This window comes from Stomoxys calcitrans, chromosome 1, assembly GCF_963082655.1.
Source record: "Stomoxys calcitrans chromosome 1, idStoCalc2.1, whole genome shotgun sequence".
Lineage (NCBI taxonomy): Eukaryota > Metazoa > Arthropoda > Insecta > Diptera > Muscidae > Stomoxys > Stomoxys calcitrans.
In genome coordinates this window covers 260,672,195-260,692,199 of record NC_081552.1, presented here as the reverse complement: position 1 = coordinate 260,692,199, position 20,005 = coordinate 260,672,195, and the positions used below count along the sequence as shown (strand labels likewise).

Sequence of the window (20,005 nt, the reverse complement as noted above, 5' to 3'; positions counted from 1 at the left end):
AGATCCTGTAGAAGCATGCATTCAGATGAATTCTAGTGTTTATTAATAAAAATCTATCTGAAAACCACTTACTATCATGTTGTTATTATTTATGTTCTGAACAGTTGCACTTTGTTGCACCCTAATATGTCTTTTTACATCCACCACCGAAGAATACAGGTATGTTAATTTTATCATTATGTTTGCAACACATCAAAATATTCACCTCCGAAGCTACAAGGTACACATCAAACCCTTCCGCACACAACAAATGATCATTTTATTGCATTATTACTGAAAATCGGACGAACATATATATGGGAGCTGTATCCAGGTCTGAAACGATTTTTTCCAATTTCAATAGACTTTGTCTCTAGGCCGAAAAACATGCCTGTACCAAATTTGAAGACAATCGGATGAAAACTGCGACCTGTACTTTGTACACAAATTAACATGGAAAGACGAAGGGACAGACAGACAGACATAGCTAAATTGAATCATAAAGTGATTCTGAGTCGATCGTTATCCTTATCAATGGGTCTATCTCTCTTCCTTTTGGGTGTTACAAACAAATTCACTAAATTATAGTACCCTGTACCACAGTAGTGGTGTAGGGTATAATGAATAATTTATGCACCCATAGCAGCTATATCGAAATATGGTTCGATATGCAAATAAAGACCGATCTGAACCATATACGACACGGATGTCAAAAAGCCTAACTTAAGTCACTGTGTCAAATTTCAGCGAAATCGGATAGTAAATGTGCTTTTTATGGGGCCAAGACATAAAATCGAGAGATCGGTCTAGATGGCAGCTATATCCAAATCTGAACCAATCTGGGCCAAATCAAAAAGGGCTGTCGAAGGGCCTAACACAACTCACTGTCCCAAATTTCGGCGAAATCGGACAATAAATGCGCATTTTATGGGTCCAAAGCCTTAAATCGAGAGATCGGTCTATATGGCAGCTATATCCAAATCTCGTCCGATCTGGGCCAAACTGCAGAAAGTTGTTGAAGCGCCTAATGCAACTCACCGTCCCAAATTTCGGAGAAATGGTACAATAAATGCGCCTTTTATGGGCCCTAACCATTATATAAAGAGATCGGTCTATATGGCAGCTATATACAAATTTGAACCGATCTGAGCCAAATTACAGAAATCTCGACCGATCTGGGCCAACTTGCAGAAAGTTGTTGAAGAGCCTAATGGAGCTCACTGTTCCAAATTTCGGCGAAATGGTACAATTAATGCGCCTTTTATGGGCCCTAACCATTATATAGAGAGATCGGTCTATATGGCAGCTATATACAAATTTGAACCGATCTGAGCCAAATTACAGAAAGTTGTTGAAGAGCCTAATGCAACTCACTGTCCCTAATGTGGTATCACAATGGACTTAAAATCGTCTAAGTGAGTCTGAAAAGTAATGCCACTCTTACCTAACCTAACCTAGCATGTTTTTAGATAGATAGATTATCCTTTAGTTGAAGGTACAAAAATACTGTACCCTAACAGACCTGGTGTTGGCATATGACATTCAAAGGTAAAACAAGTAAAAGCGTGCTAAGATCGGCCAGACCGAATCTTGGGAACCCACCACCATGGATTCTGCTAAAATATGGGACCTTAATCTAGTTATGGAACGAATTTGATGCAGTTGTTGAGAGTCATAACAGAACAAATCCAAACCGGATGAAAATTGAGGCTTCCAAGCGCTCAAGACTTCAATCGGGAGATCGGTTTATATGGGAGCTTTATCTAGTTATATACCGAATTTGACCGTACTTGGCGCAGTTGTTGAGAGTCATAACGGAACACTTCATGCAAAATTTTATCCAAATCGGATGATAATGGAGGCATCCAGGTGCTCAAGAAATCAAATCGGGATATCGCTTTATATGGGAGCTATGTCAGGTTACAGACCGACTTGGACCGTACTTTACGCAATTGTTGGAAATCATAACAGCCCAATTATTGCAACCATTTTATATGAGAACCATGCGCATGACTGAAACAAAGGACCGCTTGTTAGAAAGAGGTATGCAAAAACATGCATATTTTTAAAATACCAACAACCCGTTGCAGTATTACAGTCGGAAAGCTGCATGTACTTTTGCGTTGCCATATTGCAACACCACAGCGATCCGCGTTAATGTGCAATTTTGATGTATGAATGTCGCTTTTGCATGACCGTGATATAGGAGGTCATGTAAATAAATCTTAAATGGCGCTTACATGAAAAGCAAAATTTCTGCAAAATTCTGCTTTGTATATCGCCTCTCAATACTGGCGACATGGAGGCCACCTTAGCGCAGAGGTTAGCTTGTCCGCCTATGACGCTGAACGCCAGGGTTCGAATCCTGGCGAGACCATCAGAAAATACTTGCCGCTCCTAATGCTGGCAACATTTGTGAGGTAATATGCCATGTAAAACTTCTCTCCAAAGAGGTGTCGCACTGCGGCACGCCGTTCGGACTCTTTAAAAAGAGGCCCCTTATCATTGAGCTTAAACTTGAATCGGACTGCACTCATTGATAGGTGAGAAGTTTGCCCCTGTTCCTTAGTGGAATTTGATGTTCATGGGCAAAGTTTGAATTTGTAATGCTGGCGACATTTGTGAAATACATTGCCATATAAAAACTTCTCCCTAAAGAGGTGTCGCTCTGCGGCACGCCGTTAGGACTCGGCTTAAACTTGATATGTGAGAACTTTACAGTCTTTAACAAGTAAAACGGCATTAACATCGGCCGGGACGAAGTTTCGATTCCCACCACCTCGGGTATATATGTAAACCCCCTTTCGTCACAATCCGGTGAAAATTGGATAATTTATGCACCCAAAATCGGCACGGAAATTGATTGGTCTAATAAATATAAGTTACTGTTGATTTTTGTATTTCAAATTTCAAAAAATCGCGTAAGAAATAAAGCATTTATGAGCTTCAAACCCATTATCGGCAGATTGGTCTATATGACGGCTATATCTAAATATAGTCCGATCTGAATCATATTTGGATCCTACGTTGGGAGGCCTAAAGCTACTCACTGTGTCAAAGTTCAACGAAATCGGTTAAAAAATAATGCTTTTAAGGGCTTCAGACACTTTATCGAGAGATCGGTCTACATTTATATTACGATTTATTCTATATTTAAGTCAGATGTCGGGTAGCCTAAAACTACTCGCCGTTTCAATTTTCAGCGAAATCGGTTAAGCTTTTATGGGCTTCAGATCGTTAATCGGGAGATCGGTCTATATAGCAGCTATATCTAAATACAGTTCGATCTGAACCATATTTGCGACGGATGTCGGGAGGCTTAAAATAACCCACTGATTCAAATTTCAGCGAAATCGGTTAAAATATAAAGCTTTTATGGGCTTCAGACCGTTAATCGGGAGATCGGTCTATATGACAGCTATATCTTAATATAGTCAGATCTGGACCATATTTGGGTCAGATGTCGGGAAGACTTAAGCTACTCACGTTTCAAATTTCAGCGAAATCGGAAGAAAATAAAGCCTTTATGAGCATTAGACCCTTTATCGGCCAAATATGGTCCGATTTGGCCCGTTCATGAACTTAAGCAGCGTGCATCAAAAAGACGTATCTGTGCCAAATTTCAGCTCAATATCTCCATTTTTGAAGCCTAAAGAGTGATTACAACAGACGAACAGACACACGGACATCGTTAAATCGTCTTAGAATTTTACGACTATCCGAAATACATATACCTTGTAGGGTCGGAAATGAATATTTCGATGTGTTGCAAACGGAATGACTAAATGAATATACCACCTATCCTATGGTGGTGGGTATAAAAACATTTAAAATAATTTTTCAAAATATCGCGTGATTTTTGCAAATCATGGAGATTGTCGATGGGCCATAACGATTCAGATTTGGATGTATCTCTTATATAAACTTATCCCCGGTTTGACTTCTTAAGCCCGTAGAAACCGCAATTGTTATTCGATTTGCATGCCAAGTATGATCTGTGTCGGTTTATAATTTCACTTTGTGATTGAAGTCCGGTACTATGTTCGCTTTTCGCCATTATATTTTTAGATAAGAGATTTTCAAGCATACAATAGGACATTCCCCACTACTTGATTTGGTAGAAATTATTCGCAGTATCTATGGTGGTGGCCTAACTTGGCACATTTTATCTTTTGATAATATTTTTTGTCTGAGGCACTTTCTGGGATTTCCCAAAAATTAAAACAAATGTATTGAAAGAATCGAACAATTATTACAATACATGACAATTAGTTCACCTCCTTGCTATGGCGGAGGGTATAGAATCGAACAATTTTTACAATCCATGACAATTAGTATACCTCCTTGCTATGGCGGATGGTACAAAAATTATTAGGATTGCTACTGCAGTTGGAACACCATCGAATATCAATCGACGGACAAATATACATCACAAACATAACACTAAGGAACTTCACACATGACCAAGAGTGCTGCCCAAAGGGCAGCACACATTGGCAAATTTTATGCCAGTGCTTGTGAAGATAGCATTAAATGAACCATATGCACTTCAAGGGTTGTTGTACTCTGCGCAGTAAGTCTCGTGGATGCCATGAAAACCGTGATTTAAATACCTTCCCCCACAAATTGCAAATAAGTATGATAAAACCAGTAAGGAAAGCCAAAAGTCGAGCGGTGTCGACTTTATAATACCCTACACCTACCCTTTACAGAGGACAAGACAGGCAGACAGATAGATAGGCAGGCGGGCATAGCTAAATAGAATCAGAAAGTGATTCTGAGTCGATCGGTATGCTTCCTCTCTTCCTTCTGGGTGTTACAAGCATAACACCCTGTACCACAGTAGTGTTGTAGGGTATAACAAGTAAAAGCGTGCTACGTTCGGCCGGGCCGAATCTTTTATACCCTCCACCATGGATTGCATTTGTCGAGTTCTGTACCGGTATCTCTTTTTAGATAAACAAAGGATGAAGGAAAAGAATTGCCTTGCTAATTGAATTTAATTTTTTGGAGACCACAGTAGAACTATATGTGTAAAATTTCTACCAAAGCGAATAAGAATTGGGGCTCAAGAAGTAAAATAGGGAGATCGGTTTATAGGGGAGCTGTATCAGGCTAAAGACCGATTCAGACCATATTTGACACGTATGTTGGAGGTCATGGAAGAAGCCGTTCTACAAAATTTCAGCCAAATCGGATAATAATTAGGCCTTCCTGAGGCTCAAGAAATCAAAATCCCTGATCGGTTTATATGGCAGCTATATCAGGTTATAGACCGATTTGAACCATATTTGCGCCCTGTAGTGGGTAAAGAAGTCCAGATACAACATCGGTTTATTTGGCAGATATATCAGATTATGGACCGATTTAAACTATACTTAGCACAGTTTTTGGAAGTAGCGAAACACGTCATGCAAAATTTCAGCCAAATCGGATAAGAATTGCGTCCTCTAGTGGCTCAAGAAGTCAAGACCCCAGCTCGATTTATATGACAGCTATATTACATTAAGGACCGATTTAAACCATACTCAACACAGTTGTTGAAAGTCATAACAAAACACCTCGTGCAAAACTTCAGCCAAATCGGATAAGAATTGCGCCCCCTAGTGGGAAAAGAAGTCCAGATTCAAGGTCGGTTTATATTGCAGCTATATCAGGTTATAGACCGATTTGAACCATATTTGGCACAGTTGTTGGAAGTCATAACAAAACACCTCGTGCAAAATTTCAGCAAAATCGGATAAGAATTGCGTCCTCTAGTGGCTCAAGAAGTCAAGACCCCAGATCGGTTTATATGACAGCTATATTAGGTTAAGGACCGATTTAAACCATACTCAACACAGTTGTTGGAAATCATAACAAACTATTTCAGCCAAATCGGATAGGAATTGCGTCCTCTAGTGGCTCAAGAAGTCAAGACCCCAGATCGGTTTATATGACAGCTATATCAGGTTATGGACCGATTTAAACCATACTCAACACAGTATTTGGAAATCATAACAAAATACCTCGTGCAAAATTTCAGCCAAATCAGATAGGAATTTCGCACTCTAGTGGCTCAAAAAGTCAAGACCCCAGATCGGTTTATATGACAGCTATATCAAAACATGGACCGATATGACCCATTTACAATCCCAACCGACCTACACTAATAAGAAGTATGTGTGCAAAACTTTAAGCGGATAGCTTTACTCCTTCGAAAGTTAGCGTGCTTTCGATAAACAGACGGACGGACGGGCGGAAGACGGACGGACAGACGGTCAGAAATGGCAAATGGCATGACGATCTAGAATATATATACTTTATGGGGCCTTAGACGCATATTTCGAGGAGTTACAAACAGAATGACGAATTTAGTATACCCCCATCCTTTGGTGGAGGGTATAAAAAATATTTTGCAGTATAATTCATGGGAAAATATACGCCCCTTTTCATATAAATACAAGTGAATGCTGCAAAAATACTCAAAGTGCAATTTTGAGTTTGAAACTGGTAATAACGAAGATTTACAAAAATAAAAGTGAAACCAAAGAGTGCTGCAAACAAATTTTAACACAACATTTATGGGTGTTTTCCCACAAAACGGATATTTTTAGAAAGGAAAGAAAAATACCTTAAATGAAAAATAAAAGAATGTCCTTTCCAAATAAGTGTTATATCTTAGTGGTGTTTACTTTAGCCACTGGTGTCATTGGGGCTGAGTTGCATACTCAACCCAGAGTGGAGGCTAAAAAAGGTGACATCATCATTCAAGCAGCCTTAGATTGCAACATCAGCTTACGTTTAAATCATGGATCATCACTGCTGATCAACAATACCAATGTTTTGATGAACATTCAACAACACCAAAATCCTAATAAATTGGATGATCCCAACATAACTCCTTTGCTTAGGCCCACATCAAAAGAGTTTCATGATGAGTTAAATTCTTTGCGCAATGACATCGATCGTTTATCCCAACTCATGTCCTCATTTCGAAATCGTTCACAATATGCATTACAAACCAATGTGGTATCAAGGCATTTGATACGTTTAAGACGTTTGGAAGGTCGTCTTTTGGCTTTGGAAGTGTACTTGGGCAGGGACGAATGTGCTGGGGGTAGAAATCCTTGTGAAAATGGAGGAACTTGTTTTGATGGGTATAAGAACTATCATTGTGAATGCCCTGAGGGATGGAAAGTAAGTGGAAATGTTTTTTTGTAAGCTGTTGTTTTAAAAATTGTTGTATTGTTATACCCTACACAATAGGATGGGGGTATACTAATTTCGTCATTCTGTTAGTAATACCTCGAAATATGCGTCTAGGACCCCATAAAGTATATATTGGTTGTCCAAAAAGTAATTGCGGATTTTTTAAAAGAAAGTAAATGCATTTTTAATTAAATTAAGAATGAACTTTAATCAAATATACTTTTTTTACACTTTTTTTCTAAAGCAAGCTAAAAGTAACAACTGATAACTGACAGAAGAAAGAATGCAATTACAGAGTCACAAGCTGTGAAAAAATTTGTCAACGCCGACTATATGAAAAATCCGCAATTACTTTTTGGGCAACCCAATATATTTTAGATCGTCATGTCATTTTAAGTCGATCTAACCATGTCCGTCCGTCTGTCCGTCCGTCCGTCCGTCTGTCTGTCGAAAGCACGCTAACTTTCGAAGGAGTAAAGCTAGCCGCTTGAAATTTTTCACAAATACTTGTTATTAGTGTAGGTTGGTTGGTATTGTAAATGGACCGATTCGGTCCATGTTTTGATGTAGCTGCCACATAAACCGATCTTGGGTCTTGACTTCTTGAGCCTCTAGAAGGCGCAATTCTCGTCCGATTTTATTGAAATTATTCACGTAGTGTTTTGGTAGCACTTCCAACAACTACGCTAGGTATGACTTAAATCGGTTCATAATCTGGTATAGCTGTCATATAAGCCGATCTGAGATCTTGACTTCTTGAGCCAATAAAACGCCCAATTCGTATCCGATTTGGCTGAAATTTTGTACAACGGTTTCTCTCATGACTTTCAACATACGTGTTTAATATAGTCTGAATCGATCAATAGCTTGATACAGCTCCCATATAAACCTATCTCCCGATTTTGCTTCTTGAGCCCCTACAAGACGCAATTCTTATCCGAATGAACTGAAATATTGAACAATGCTTTCTACAATGTTCAGCATTCATTTGTGTTCTGTATCGGACTATAACTTGATATAGCTCCAATAGTATAACAGTTCTTATTCAATATCTATGTTTGTCTAAAATGAGATACCGCGCATAAAACTCGACAAATGCGATCAATGGGGGAGGGTATATTAGATTCGGCCCGGCCGAACTTAGCACGCTCTTACTTGTTTTTTATTTACAATATTTTATTTGTTCTTTCCAATATTTCGATATTCACCGATAATCATCCTCAGGGACTGACTGCTTTTTTTATGCGAGACGCAGACGAAATTCATTTTTAACCAGTAAGGAAAGGCAAAAGTCGGGCGGAGCCGACTATACATTGTAATACCATACATACCTACAATTATAAATTCGGGAAATGTATAAATATATATGTAAACGAGAGCTATATCAAAATTTGAACCGACTTTTGAACAGATCGGTTACAAATTTTGTTTATTACAGCCTAATAAGTGCAAATCGGGCGATACATATATATGGGAGCTATATCTAAATCTGAACCGATTTTGGTGAAATCTCGCAGATATGCTAAGATCAATAACAAAACAGTCCGTACCGAATTTTGTGTAGATCGGTTGAAAATTTTAGTTACTACGACCATTTAAGCACAAATCGGCCGATACATATACATGGAAGCTATATCTAAATCTGAACCGATTACGATGAAATTTTGTAGTTGTGTAAAGATCAGCAAGAAAACAGTCCTTGCCAAATTTTGTGCAGATAGGTTGAAAATTGTAGCTACTACGACCATTTAAGCACAAATCGGCCGATACATATATATGGGAGCTATATCTAAATCTGAACCGATTTCGATAAAATTTTGCAGTTATGTTAAGATCAGTAACAAAAAAGTCCGTGCCGAATTTTGTGCAGATCGGTTGAAAATTGTTCTTACTACGGCAATTTAAGTGCAAATCGGGGGATACATATATATGGAAGCTATATTTAAATCTGAACCGATTTAGATGAAATATTGCAGTGATGTTAAAATAAGTAACAAAACAATCCGTGCCAAATTTTGTGCAGATCGGTTTAAAATTGTAGCTACTACGACCATTTAAGCACAAATCGGGCGATACATATATATGGGAGCTATATCTAAATCTGAACCGATTTTGATGAAATTCTTCAGTATATTAGGATCAACAAAAAAACAACCCTTGTCAAATTTTGTGCAGATCGGTTGAAAACTATAGCATTTACGTCTATATAAGTGCAAATCGGGCTGTACATATATATGGGAGCTATATGTAAATCTGAACCGATTTTGATGTAATTTCGCAATTATGTTAGGATTAGTAACAAAACAATCCGTGCCAAATTTTGTGCAGATCGGTTGAAAATTGTAGTTACTACGGCCATTTAATTACAAATCGGGCGATACATATATATGGGAGCTATATCTAATTCTGTACCGATTTTTACCAGAATCAATAGCGTGCGTCCTTGGGCCAAAGAAGCGACATGTGCAAAATTTCGTCATGATTGGACAACAAATACGACCTGCACTTTGATTACAAAAATACATGGCCTCACAAACAGACATGGCTAAATCGACCACAGTGGTGGTGTAGGGTATAACAAGTAAAAGCGTTCGGCCAGGCCGAATCTTATATACCCTTCACCATGGATCGCATTTGACGAGCTCTTGCCACGGTATCTCTTTTAAGGCAAACAAAGGATAAAAGAAAAGAATTGCTATGTTATTGGAACAATATCTAGTTATGGTTCATTTCGGACCATAATTGAAGTGAATATAGGAGACCATAGTAGAAGTCATTGTGTAAAATTTCAGCCAAATCTAGTAAAAATTGCGCACTTTAGGGGCTGAAGAAATAAAATAGGGAGATCGGTTTATAGGGGAGCTGTATTAGGCTATAAACCCATTCATACCATATTCGACACGTATGTTAAAGGTTATGAGAAAAGCCGTTGTACAAAATGTCAGCCAAATCGGATTAAACTTGCGCCCTCTAGTGGCTCAAGAAGTCAAGATCCCAGATCGGTTTATATGGCACCTATATCAGGTTAAACCATACTCTGCACAGTTATTGGAAGTTATAAAATAGTACCTCATGCAAAATTCCAGCCAAATCGGATAATAATTGCGCCCTCTAGAGGCTCAAGAAGTCAAGATCCCAGATCGGTTTATATGGCAGCTATATCAAGTTATAGACCGATTTAAACCATACTCTGCACAGTTGTGGAAGTCATAACAAAGCACCTCATGCAAAATTTCAGCCAAATCGGATGAGAATTGCGCCCTCTAGAGGCTCAAGAATTCAAGACCCCAGATCGGTTTATATGGCAGCTATATCAGGTTATGGGCTGATTTCAACCATACTCACAACAGTTGTTAGAAGTCATAATAAAACACCTCATGCAAAATTGCAGCCAAATCGGATAAGAATTGCGCCCTCTAGAGGCTCAAGAAGTCAAGACCCAAGATCGGTTTATATGGCAGCTATATCAAAACATGGACCGATTTGACCCATGTACAATTCCAACCGCCCTACACTAATACAATGCAATTTGTGCAAAATTTCAAGCGGCTAGCTTTACTCCTTCGAAAGTTAGCGTGCTTTCGACAGACAGACAGATGGATGGACGGACAGACGGACGAACAGACATATATATTTTTTTGGGTGGCCTTAGACGAATATTTCGCGGAGTTACAAACAGAAGGACGAAATTTATACACCCCCATCCTATGGTGGATAAAGAAAAATTTATCTTATTGTTGAATATTTGCAAAATATTGAAACTCTGTCAAATTTCTCTAGGGTAAATCCTGTCAAGAAGATATCGATGAATGCTATCTTTGGGCTGGCTCAGATTCCGGATGTCAGAATAACGCCATATGCACCAACACTCCTGGTGGCTACAAGTAAGCAATAAAAATTGCATTTGAATTTTAGGAGATCTTTGAAATCCTCCAATTTCAGATGCAATTGCTCCAAGGGATTCACAGGAACCCATTGCCGTTTACGAGCTGTCATTTGCCAACAATCAGAATCAGCAGAATTTTGTGGTCATGGCATCTGTGTGCCGGCCAACAATCATCAGGGTTACACTTGCATATGTGATCAGGGTTGGACTCAAAACACAACAGCTGCGGTGAATTCTACCGCCTCCTTGGCATGCGAGGTCGATGTCGATGAATGTGAGGCATCCAAAAATCCTTGCCATGCTGAATGTATCAACTTACCGGGGAGTTTTAAATGTGGCCTCTGTCCCCCTGGATACACAGGCAATGGTATGACTTGCCAGGACATCGATGAATGTGCTACAAATAATGGCGGATGCAGTCTACAGCCCAAAGTTCGTTGCATAAATACAGAGGTAAAAAAGTCTCTTTAGGTTGTATGCAAATTAAAAAAAAAAAATCTCTTTGTGGAGGGTTCCTATCACTGTGGTCAATGTCCCCTGGGTTGGGTGGGAGATGGTCATTCCTGTGAGTTGGCTCCTACAAATTCTTGCGATGTGGAAAATATTTGCTATGCCCAAGCCAAGTGTGAGTTAATTTCTAATGTGGTCACTTGCACGTGTCCTCACGGTATGTTTGGTCATGGCTTTGGACCAGAGGGATGCCGCAGAAATCCCTTATTCGATGGGTGTGAGCAACATATATGCCAGGTAGGTACTTGCCACCAACTTCGATGCTAATTTTTTCTTTACCACATGCTTGCTCTCAGAATAATGGCACTTGTTTGACTCGAGGTCGTGGCACCAGCTGCCTATGTCCAGATGGCTATTCTGGAGCCTTATGCGAGACTGCCGACAACTGCCATCCCAATCCATGTGAAAATGGAGGATCTTGCAAAACTCAATCGAATCAAACCTTCAAATGTGCTTGTCAACGTGGCAGCACAGGAAAACGCTGCGAAGTTGTGCGCAGCGTTTGTTCTACCATTCAGCGAAAACCCATGGGGGAACTCACCTATCCCACCGACGGCGCCACAGAGTACGCCCCAGATGAGAGATGTGCTTGGTTAGTACGCACTCTGCCCACACAAGTTTTGAATTTAACTTTCACATCGTTCGACCTGGAGGAGGATCCTGAGTGCAGTCGCGATTGGTTGCAAATACACGATGGATCTTCTTTGGCTTCGCAGTTGATAGGGCGCTTTTGTGGCAAGGATTTGCCATTGGGAGGCAACATATTGTCCTCACAGCATACCTTGTTCTTCTGGTTTCGTTCGGATAATGCCACCAATAGACCAGGTTTCCATATGACCTGGCATTCGCAGCCCCATGTGTGTGGTGACATTCAAGAAGTCAGTTTCAGAGATGAGGGCATACTTCGGTCCCCTGGATATCCAGGCAAAATGCCAGCCCATCGAGAGTGCGAATGGGAGCTTTCGGCCCCCTTTGGATATCGGTTTGCTTTAAGGTTGTTTGACATCAGCATGGGTTCAGTGGCCAATTGTGGAGGAGATACCTTTAAGGTAAGCGGTTACGATTTACAACAGAGATCCGTCTAAGTTGATCCGTTTGCAATGTTTCTAGATTTACGATGGTGACTTGCTGTTAAGGGAATATTGTAAATCCACATCCTCTGAGCATCTCACAACATCAACAAATAAACTCAAGCTACATTTCCATACCGATCAACACGGCTCGGACAGCTCGTTTCAATTACATTATGAAGTTGAGTCGGCCAAGCCTCATTGTGGGGGCATATTTACGGAAGCTACCGGCCTGGTTGCAGGGCCTGTATATGGTGAAGCAGCCATTTGTCTCTACCTAATACAGCAACCATCAAACACCCAAATACATTTGGAGTTTGAAAATGAAAAGCTCTTTGAACTGGAAAATTGCAATTTGAACAGCATTGAGGTAGCAATCGTTGAAGCATATCAACACCTAGCCATAACCTTCGTTATTTATTTTTTAAGATATTCGATGGCAGAACTGATGAAGACTCAAGACTGGCTATAAACTGTGGTGGCCACATCCAGACATCAGTTAAATCTTTCTCTAATTTTATTCTTATTCGGTATATGAATAAACTATCCGGAGGTAGTAACCAAAGGTCCTTTAAGGCGAAGTATACACGAGGTAAGCAACACAGTCACACGAGGAGTAAGCACGTTTCGCATTGAGTACAATGAGGGCAAATGAAACAGGTAGACCCAAGACTATTACAATCATACAGGTTAGGTTATAGTGTAAGTAAGTACTAATCAGACTCTCTCAGTAAATGTCTTCTAAGATCTAGGATGACTTCCATGTTCCTCTATATCAGACAAAGGCAAGACAAGATACTGGAACCTATGGTAAAACTCCATCTGTTTGCTAATGAGGAACCTGAACAAAGTAGACGTTCTATACTTTTTTTTTCCTCCAAGGAGATAAATAGTCAAATGACTGTTCTGCAGGGTAGCTAGAACGAAGTGTTACCAAGGTCGCACTGGTATATCTAGAAATTTGTTTAATTGACTGCTCATTACATTGTTTGCCAGCAACCAGAAGCATTTGCTTTAGAGTTTATTCGACCAGATCTTACCATATACACCAATCTTCAGATCTATGGTCTTGAGGCTATAAAAGGCCTTGTTATACCCAGCACCGAAGGATGGGGGTATATTCATTTAGTCATTCCAACACATTCTTGATCAGCGAAAAAATCTAAAACCATCTTGCCATGTCCGTTCGTCTGTCTGTTGAAATCAGTTTGCACAGATTCTTTTTTTGTCCATAAGCAGGTAAAGTTCGAAGTTGGGATATATCTTCATATTGGCCCCATATAGACCGATCCACCGTTTTAGGGTCTTAGGCCCATAAAAGCCACATTTATCTTCTGATTTTAATGAAATTTGGGGCAGTGAGTTGTCTTAGGCCCTTCGCCATCTTTCTTTAATTTGGTCCAGATCGGTTCAGATTTGGATATAGCTGCCATATAGAGCGATCCTCCGATTTAGGGTCTCAGGTCCAATAAAAGTCATATTTATTATCCGATTTTGATGAAATTTGTTACAGTGAGTTGCCTTAGGCCCTTCGACATCTTTTTTCAATATGGCCCAAATAGGTCCAGATTTGGTTATAGCTGCCATATAGACCGATCCTCCGATTTAAGGTGTTAGCCCCATAAAAGCCACATTTATTATCCGATTTTGCTGAAATTTGGGGCAGAGAGTTGTGTTAGGGCCTTCGCCATTTTTCTTTAATTTTGCCCTGATCGGTTCAGATTTGGATATAGCTGCCAAATAGACCGATCCTCCGAATTAGGGTCTTAACCCCATAAAAGCCACATTTATTATCCGATTTTGATGAAATTTGGGGCAGAGAGTTGTGTTAGGGCCTTCGCCATTTTTCTTTAATTTTGCCCTGATCGGTTCAGATTTGGATATAGCTGCCAAATAGACCGATCCTCCGAATTAGGGTCTTAACCCCATAAAAGCCACATTTATTATCCGATTTTGATGAAATTTGGGGCAGAGAGTTGTGTAAGGACTTTCGATATTCTCCATTAATTTGGCCCAGATCGGTCTAGATTTGGATATAGCTGCCATATAGAGCGGTCCTCCGATTTAGGGTCTTAGGCCCATAAAAGTCACATTTATTATCCGATTTTGATGAAATTTGGGACAGTGAGTTGTGTTAGGCCCTTCGACATTCTTCTTTAATTTGGCCCAGAACGGTTCAGATTTGGATATAGCTGCCATATAGACCGATCCTCCGATTTAGGGTCTTAGAACCATAAAAGCCACATTTATTAACCGATTTTGATGAAATTTGGGACAGAGAAATGTGTTAGGCCCTTCGACATCCTTCTTAAATTTGGCTCAGATCGGTCCAGATTTGGATATAACTGCCATATAGACCGATCCTCCGATTTAAGGTGTTAGCCCCATAAAAGCCACATTTATTATCCGATTTTGCTGAAATTTGGGGCAGAGAGTTGTGTTAGGGCCTTCGCCATTTTTCTTTAATTTTGCCCTGATCGGTTCAGATTTGGATATAGCTGCCAAATAGACCGATCCTCCGAATTAGGGTCTTAACCCCATAAAAGCCACATTTATTATCCGATTTTGCTGAAATTTGGGACAGTGAGTTGTGTTAGGGCCTACGGCATTCTTCGTTAATTTGGCCCAGATCGGTTCAGATTTAGATATAGCTGCCATATAGAGCGATCCTCCGATTAAGGGTCTCTGATCCAATAAAAGTCATATTTATTATCCGATTTTGCTGAACTTTGGGGCAGTGAGTTGTCTTAGGCCCTTCGACATATTTCTCCAAATCGGTCTAGATTTGGATATAGCTCCCATATAGACCGATCTCTCGACTCAGGGCTTTGAGCCCATAAAAGGCGCATTTATTATCCGATGTCACTGAAATTTGAGACAGTGAGTTCAGTTAGGCTCTTCGAAGTCATTCTTCAATTTGGCCCTGATCGGTTCAGGTTTGGATATAGCTGCCATATAGACCGATTTCTCGATTTAAGGTTTTGGGCCCATAAAAGGCGCATTCATTGTCCTATATCGCCGAAAGTTGGGACAGTGAGTTAGGTTGAGCCCCTCGACATACTTCTGTAACTTGGCACAGATCGGTTTAGGTTTGGATATAGCTGCCATATAGGCCGATCTCTCGATTTTAGGCTTTGGGCCCATAAAAGGCGCATTTATTGTCCAATGTCGCTGAAATTTGGGACAGTGAGTTAGGTTAGGCCCCTCGACATACTTCCGTAATACAGACCGATTTCTCAATTTAGGGTTTCGGGCCCATAAAAGTCACATTTATTATCCGATTTTGATGAAATTTGGGACAGTGAGTTGTGTCAAGCCCTTCGACTTCCTTTGTAAATTGGGTCCAGATCGGTCGAGTTTCGGAATGAAAGGTGGTCTACATATATTTCCGAGAAGATCGGTACTTTGGTGGGTATCCAAAGTTCGGCCCGGCCAAACTTAACGCCTTTTTACCCGTTTTTTGTTTATATCTTTTTCCTTTAGTGTGTGAATTCGTTTACTCTGGATCTGAGTCTGGTATCATTACCACTCCCCACTATCCCAAAGCATATGCAGAACAAATCACCTGTACTTACCGTATATATGGACCAGTGAACCAGGTGGTACGCGCTAATTTCACGGATATATTTTTTATTGCAACTAAACATAGTGCCAATGAATCCCAAACATATCTGGAGGTAAGTGGAACCTCTTTACTTATCCAGCTCTATTTTAACAACTATTTAACATTCAAGGTATATCTCTCAGAATCTGAAAGACGACGCTATTACAAGGCTACTCCCATGGAAATTATTTCGGAGTTGAATAAAATGGTCATTGTATTTCATGTAGGCCATAATACCGGAAAGGCAGGTGGTTTCCGCCTGCAATACTCTTTCGATGCGGATGTTTGTGGCGGTGTTCACACCGAGATGCAGGGAACATTTGGGCATTTCATGGCCAGCACTCAATGTAAATTTATTTTTGAAGCACCTGAGGGGAAGAGCATCCATTTACAGTTCTTTTATTATAAAGGCAATGATTTGCCAACGACACAGATATATGGGAATATGTCGGATGGTTCCTCGTTTTTGTTAAGAAAGTGAGTATCTTTCTAAAAACTAAATCCAAGCTCCATAAATATTGAAGATATGGTTTGCATTACAGCATTACAAGTCGCCATCATCGTGTCAATGAGACATTTCCATTCAATTTGATTACCATAATTGCCAGTCCCCTTTCTTTGTTTATAAATGCATCATATGAGTTTCAAAATAATTCCGAAGGTAGGATTTCACCCAGTGATGGGCACATTAACATATATGCACCTTATTGCTAAGCCTATGTCTTTATGGGTGTGTCGCATTACCCATCACTAATTTAAACTTACGATTGAAAAAAATTCTTCACCTTTAATCGTTTCGATTGCAGATTGTGGCGGCTCATTCAATTGGCTATACGGTGCCATAAAAAGTCCCAATTGGCCCAGTTCGTATGGCGCAGATTTGCAGTGCGTTTGGATCATAACAGCACCACTTGGCTCCAAAATAGAACTAAAAGTGCAAAATTTCACTCTAGAGCCAGATTGTGCGGGTGATTTTCTGGAGATTAGGTAAAGAACATCAAACTTAGACGGGTGTCAGTGATTTTCCATTTCTTTGGTATTCCACACAGGAATGGTCAATTTTCCAACTCTCCTCTAATTGGACGCTATTGTGGTGACCAAATTACCACGCGCATACCCTCTTTTGGCAACAGTCTATATTTGAAATTCACTTCGGACAGTTCTGTTGAGGGGAGAGGTTTTCACTTGAATTGGCAACAAACCCAGACAGGATGCGGCGGAAAGTTAACATCCTATAAGGGATCCATACACACGCCCCATATGGACGAACTGGCAATGAGTAAAAACAACGCCGAAGGCAGCACCACTTGTGATTGGTTAATTAATGTGGCCCAGGGTTCTGGCATACGCCTGAAGGTGACCTCCTCCTCCTCCTCAGAGAGCTCTGATGCTTGCCGACACTATAGCCTTCAGATGTATGATGGCTCTAACGCTCAGAAAAGCTTATTACCCTTCAACTGTTCCTCTCTATTGGAGGTTTCCTCAGCTTCCAATCAGGTCTTGATTGTTTATAACCTCAACAACTACAGCTTACATAGGCCCGAGTTTATGGTGGACTATGAGACTAATTGCAACATGACGCTGAATCTGCCAAGAGGCATCATTGAATCTCCTAATTTCCCCGAACCCTATCCGGAGTTGCTAAACTGCAAATGGGTCATATTGGCTGGACCGAAGAATAAAATTCAGCTGGCCTTTTCTCACTTAAGCTTGGAACTCTCAACGAATGATGTGGATGAGTGCGCCCATGATTATGTGGAGGTTCAGGATTGGCAAAGTACAGATCTTTTGAAAACATATCGCATTTGTTCTCGAATACCGGAGCCCATAACCGGCGAAGGCAATTACTTGAGTTTGCATTTTGTAAGCGATTATTCCCACAGCAAAAATGGATTCCGCGCCGAATATTCCCAATTGGGATGTGGAGCAGAATTGACGCAAGAATTTGGCAGCATAAAATCTCCAAATTATCCCTACAGTGGCGTTGTACATTGCCAATGGAACATAGAAGTGCCTGCGGGCAAGCAGATCGTTTTCACTCTGCTAGAGTTCCAAGCGGATATTGGTGATAGTTTTGATTGCAACCGTAATGGTTTGACAGTTAAGGATACACAGTACTCCCCATCCAGTCTCTTGGTTCAATGTCCCAGTCTACAATCTGCTCACATGGTGACATCAACCATGAATCACCTTTATATAGATTACAGAAGTGAAACTTCAAACTTCAATCACAACTTCTTTAAGGCCATGTACCGCACCAAGGAAGCCTCATGCGGTGGTGAACTAATATCCCATTACAGCATCATCACTTCGCCCAATTATCCACACAACTCTACACACAGCCACAGCTGTCGGTGGGAATTGAAGATGCCAGACGCCCTCGAAATTATTGCCCACTTTAGTGATATTGAACTCGCCTACTCCGATTGCACACAAAATGCCATCACGATTCTGGAATATCAAGGCACAAAAGTTTCCGATATTTTGAGTTTTTGTGGCAGTGCAGACAAACGTTTTATAAAACTAAGCGGCAATAACGCAACCATTATGTATGAGACAGTAGCATCACAATTGGGAAGCCGCTTCTCGTTGGTATTTTACAAAATGTGTGGTGGAAATATAGAAGCCGATTCGGGTATGCTCAAAGCCAATGCTATGGAATATTGCTCATGGAAGTTCTCTGTACCGGAAGGTAAGATACGTTTTGGCTTTTATTTGAATAACTTGGTTATTTCGGCTGTAACACTTATGAAGACCACAAATATTCTCGATGGACAGACATGTCATCCTAAGACGACCTAGCTATGTCCGTCCTACTAGCCCAAAACTCGTTATCTTCTCAAAAAACAAATTTACGCAGGTATTCTTATCGATCTCCAAATTTGGCTTATTGAGTGCGTAAGGGGTGAATGATGAGATACTCATGTGCACATCTCCAGTGATACCCACAATTTACCAGCAAAAAGTTTATCAAAAATTGTAAAAAGGGTAACAAGTAAAAAGACATTAAGTTCGGCCGGGCGGTGGGACGTCCGGACAGTTGGCCCCTAATGTTGATATCACATACGTGGTCTACTCCCACATACCTTCAATTTGAGCCCCATATTTCCATAGTCGGCAAACATGACCGGCTCGGGGGGTGTTTTGGGGGATGGGCGGCCACTCGGTGTGTTGGCCTTGAAAATATATATCGGATTCGTGATCCACTTTAAAAACCCTCTTATTTGAGCCTCATATTGCGAAAGTCAGCAAATACTTACTATTTGGGTGGTGTTGAGGGGGTGGCGTGGCCCCATAGACGCTTTCCCGAATATTGATATCAAATTCGTGCTTTACTCCCAAAGACCTTTCATTTAAGCCCCATATTGCCATGGTCGTAAATTTGATCCCTTTGGGGGATGTTTTTAAGGAGAGGTGGCCCCCCAAACACTTGGTCCCATATTTGGATATCAGATTCGAAGTCTACACTCAAATACCTTTCATTGAAACCCCATATTCCCATGGTCAGTAAATAAGTCGTGTTTGGGGGGTGTTTTGGGGAAGGGGTGGATCCCCAGAAACGTGGTCCCACATTTGGATATCAGATTCGTATTCTACTCGCAAATACCTTTCATTTGAGTCCCATATTGCCATGATCGGTAAATATGTCCGATTTAGGGGTGCTTTGGGGCTTGGGGTGGTCCCCCTAGCACTTGGGCCGACAATTGGATATCAGATACATTTTCTTATCCTAAATACCTTTCATTTGAGTCCCATATTGTCGTG

The 20,005-nt window shown here is 40.5% G+C and overlaps 1 protein-coding gene across 1 annotated transcript in view; it reads left to right on the top strand.

Annotated features, from left to right (window-relative positions):
- The first annotated feature begins 6,810 nt into the window (after nt 1-6,810).
- Nucleotides 6,811-20,005, top strand: part of LOC106094329 (cubilin homolog) — a 39,768-nt gene continuing 26,573 nt past the window's right edge. The window contains exons 1-12 of the mRNA XM_059369303.1: nt 6,811-7,158; nt 10,951-11,054; nt 11,113-11,509; nt 11,567-11,803; nt 11,863-12,615; nt 12,677-13,006; nt 13,066-13,228; nt 16,120-16,313; nt 16,371-16,717; nt 16,765-16,901; nt 17,047-17,227; nt 17,290-18,932. Of these exons, the coding sequence (XP_059225286.1) occupies nt 6,943-7,158; nt 10,951-11,054; nt 11,113-11,509; nt 11,567-11,803; nt 11,863-12,615; nt 12,677-13,006; nt 13,066-13,228; nt 16,120-16,313; nt 16,371-16,717; nt 16,765-16,901; nt 17,047-17,227; nt 17,290-18,932 (4,702 nt within the window). The 5' untranslated portion in view covers nt 6,811-6,942. The remainder of the gene's footprint in view (nt 7,159-10,950; nt 11,055-11,112; nt 11,510-11,566; nt 11,804-11,862; nt 12,616-12,676; nt 13,007-13,065; nt 13,229-16,119; nt 16,314-16,370; nt 16,718-16,764; nt 16,902-17,046; nt 17,228-17,289; nt 18,933-20,005) is intronic.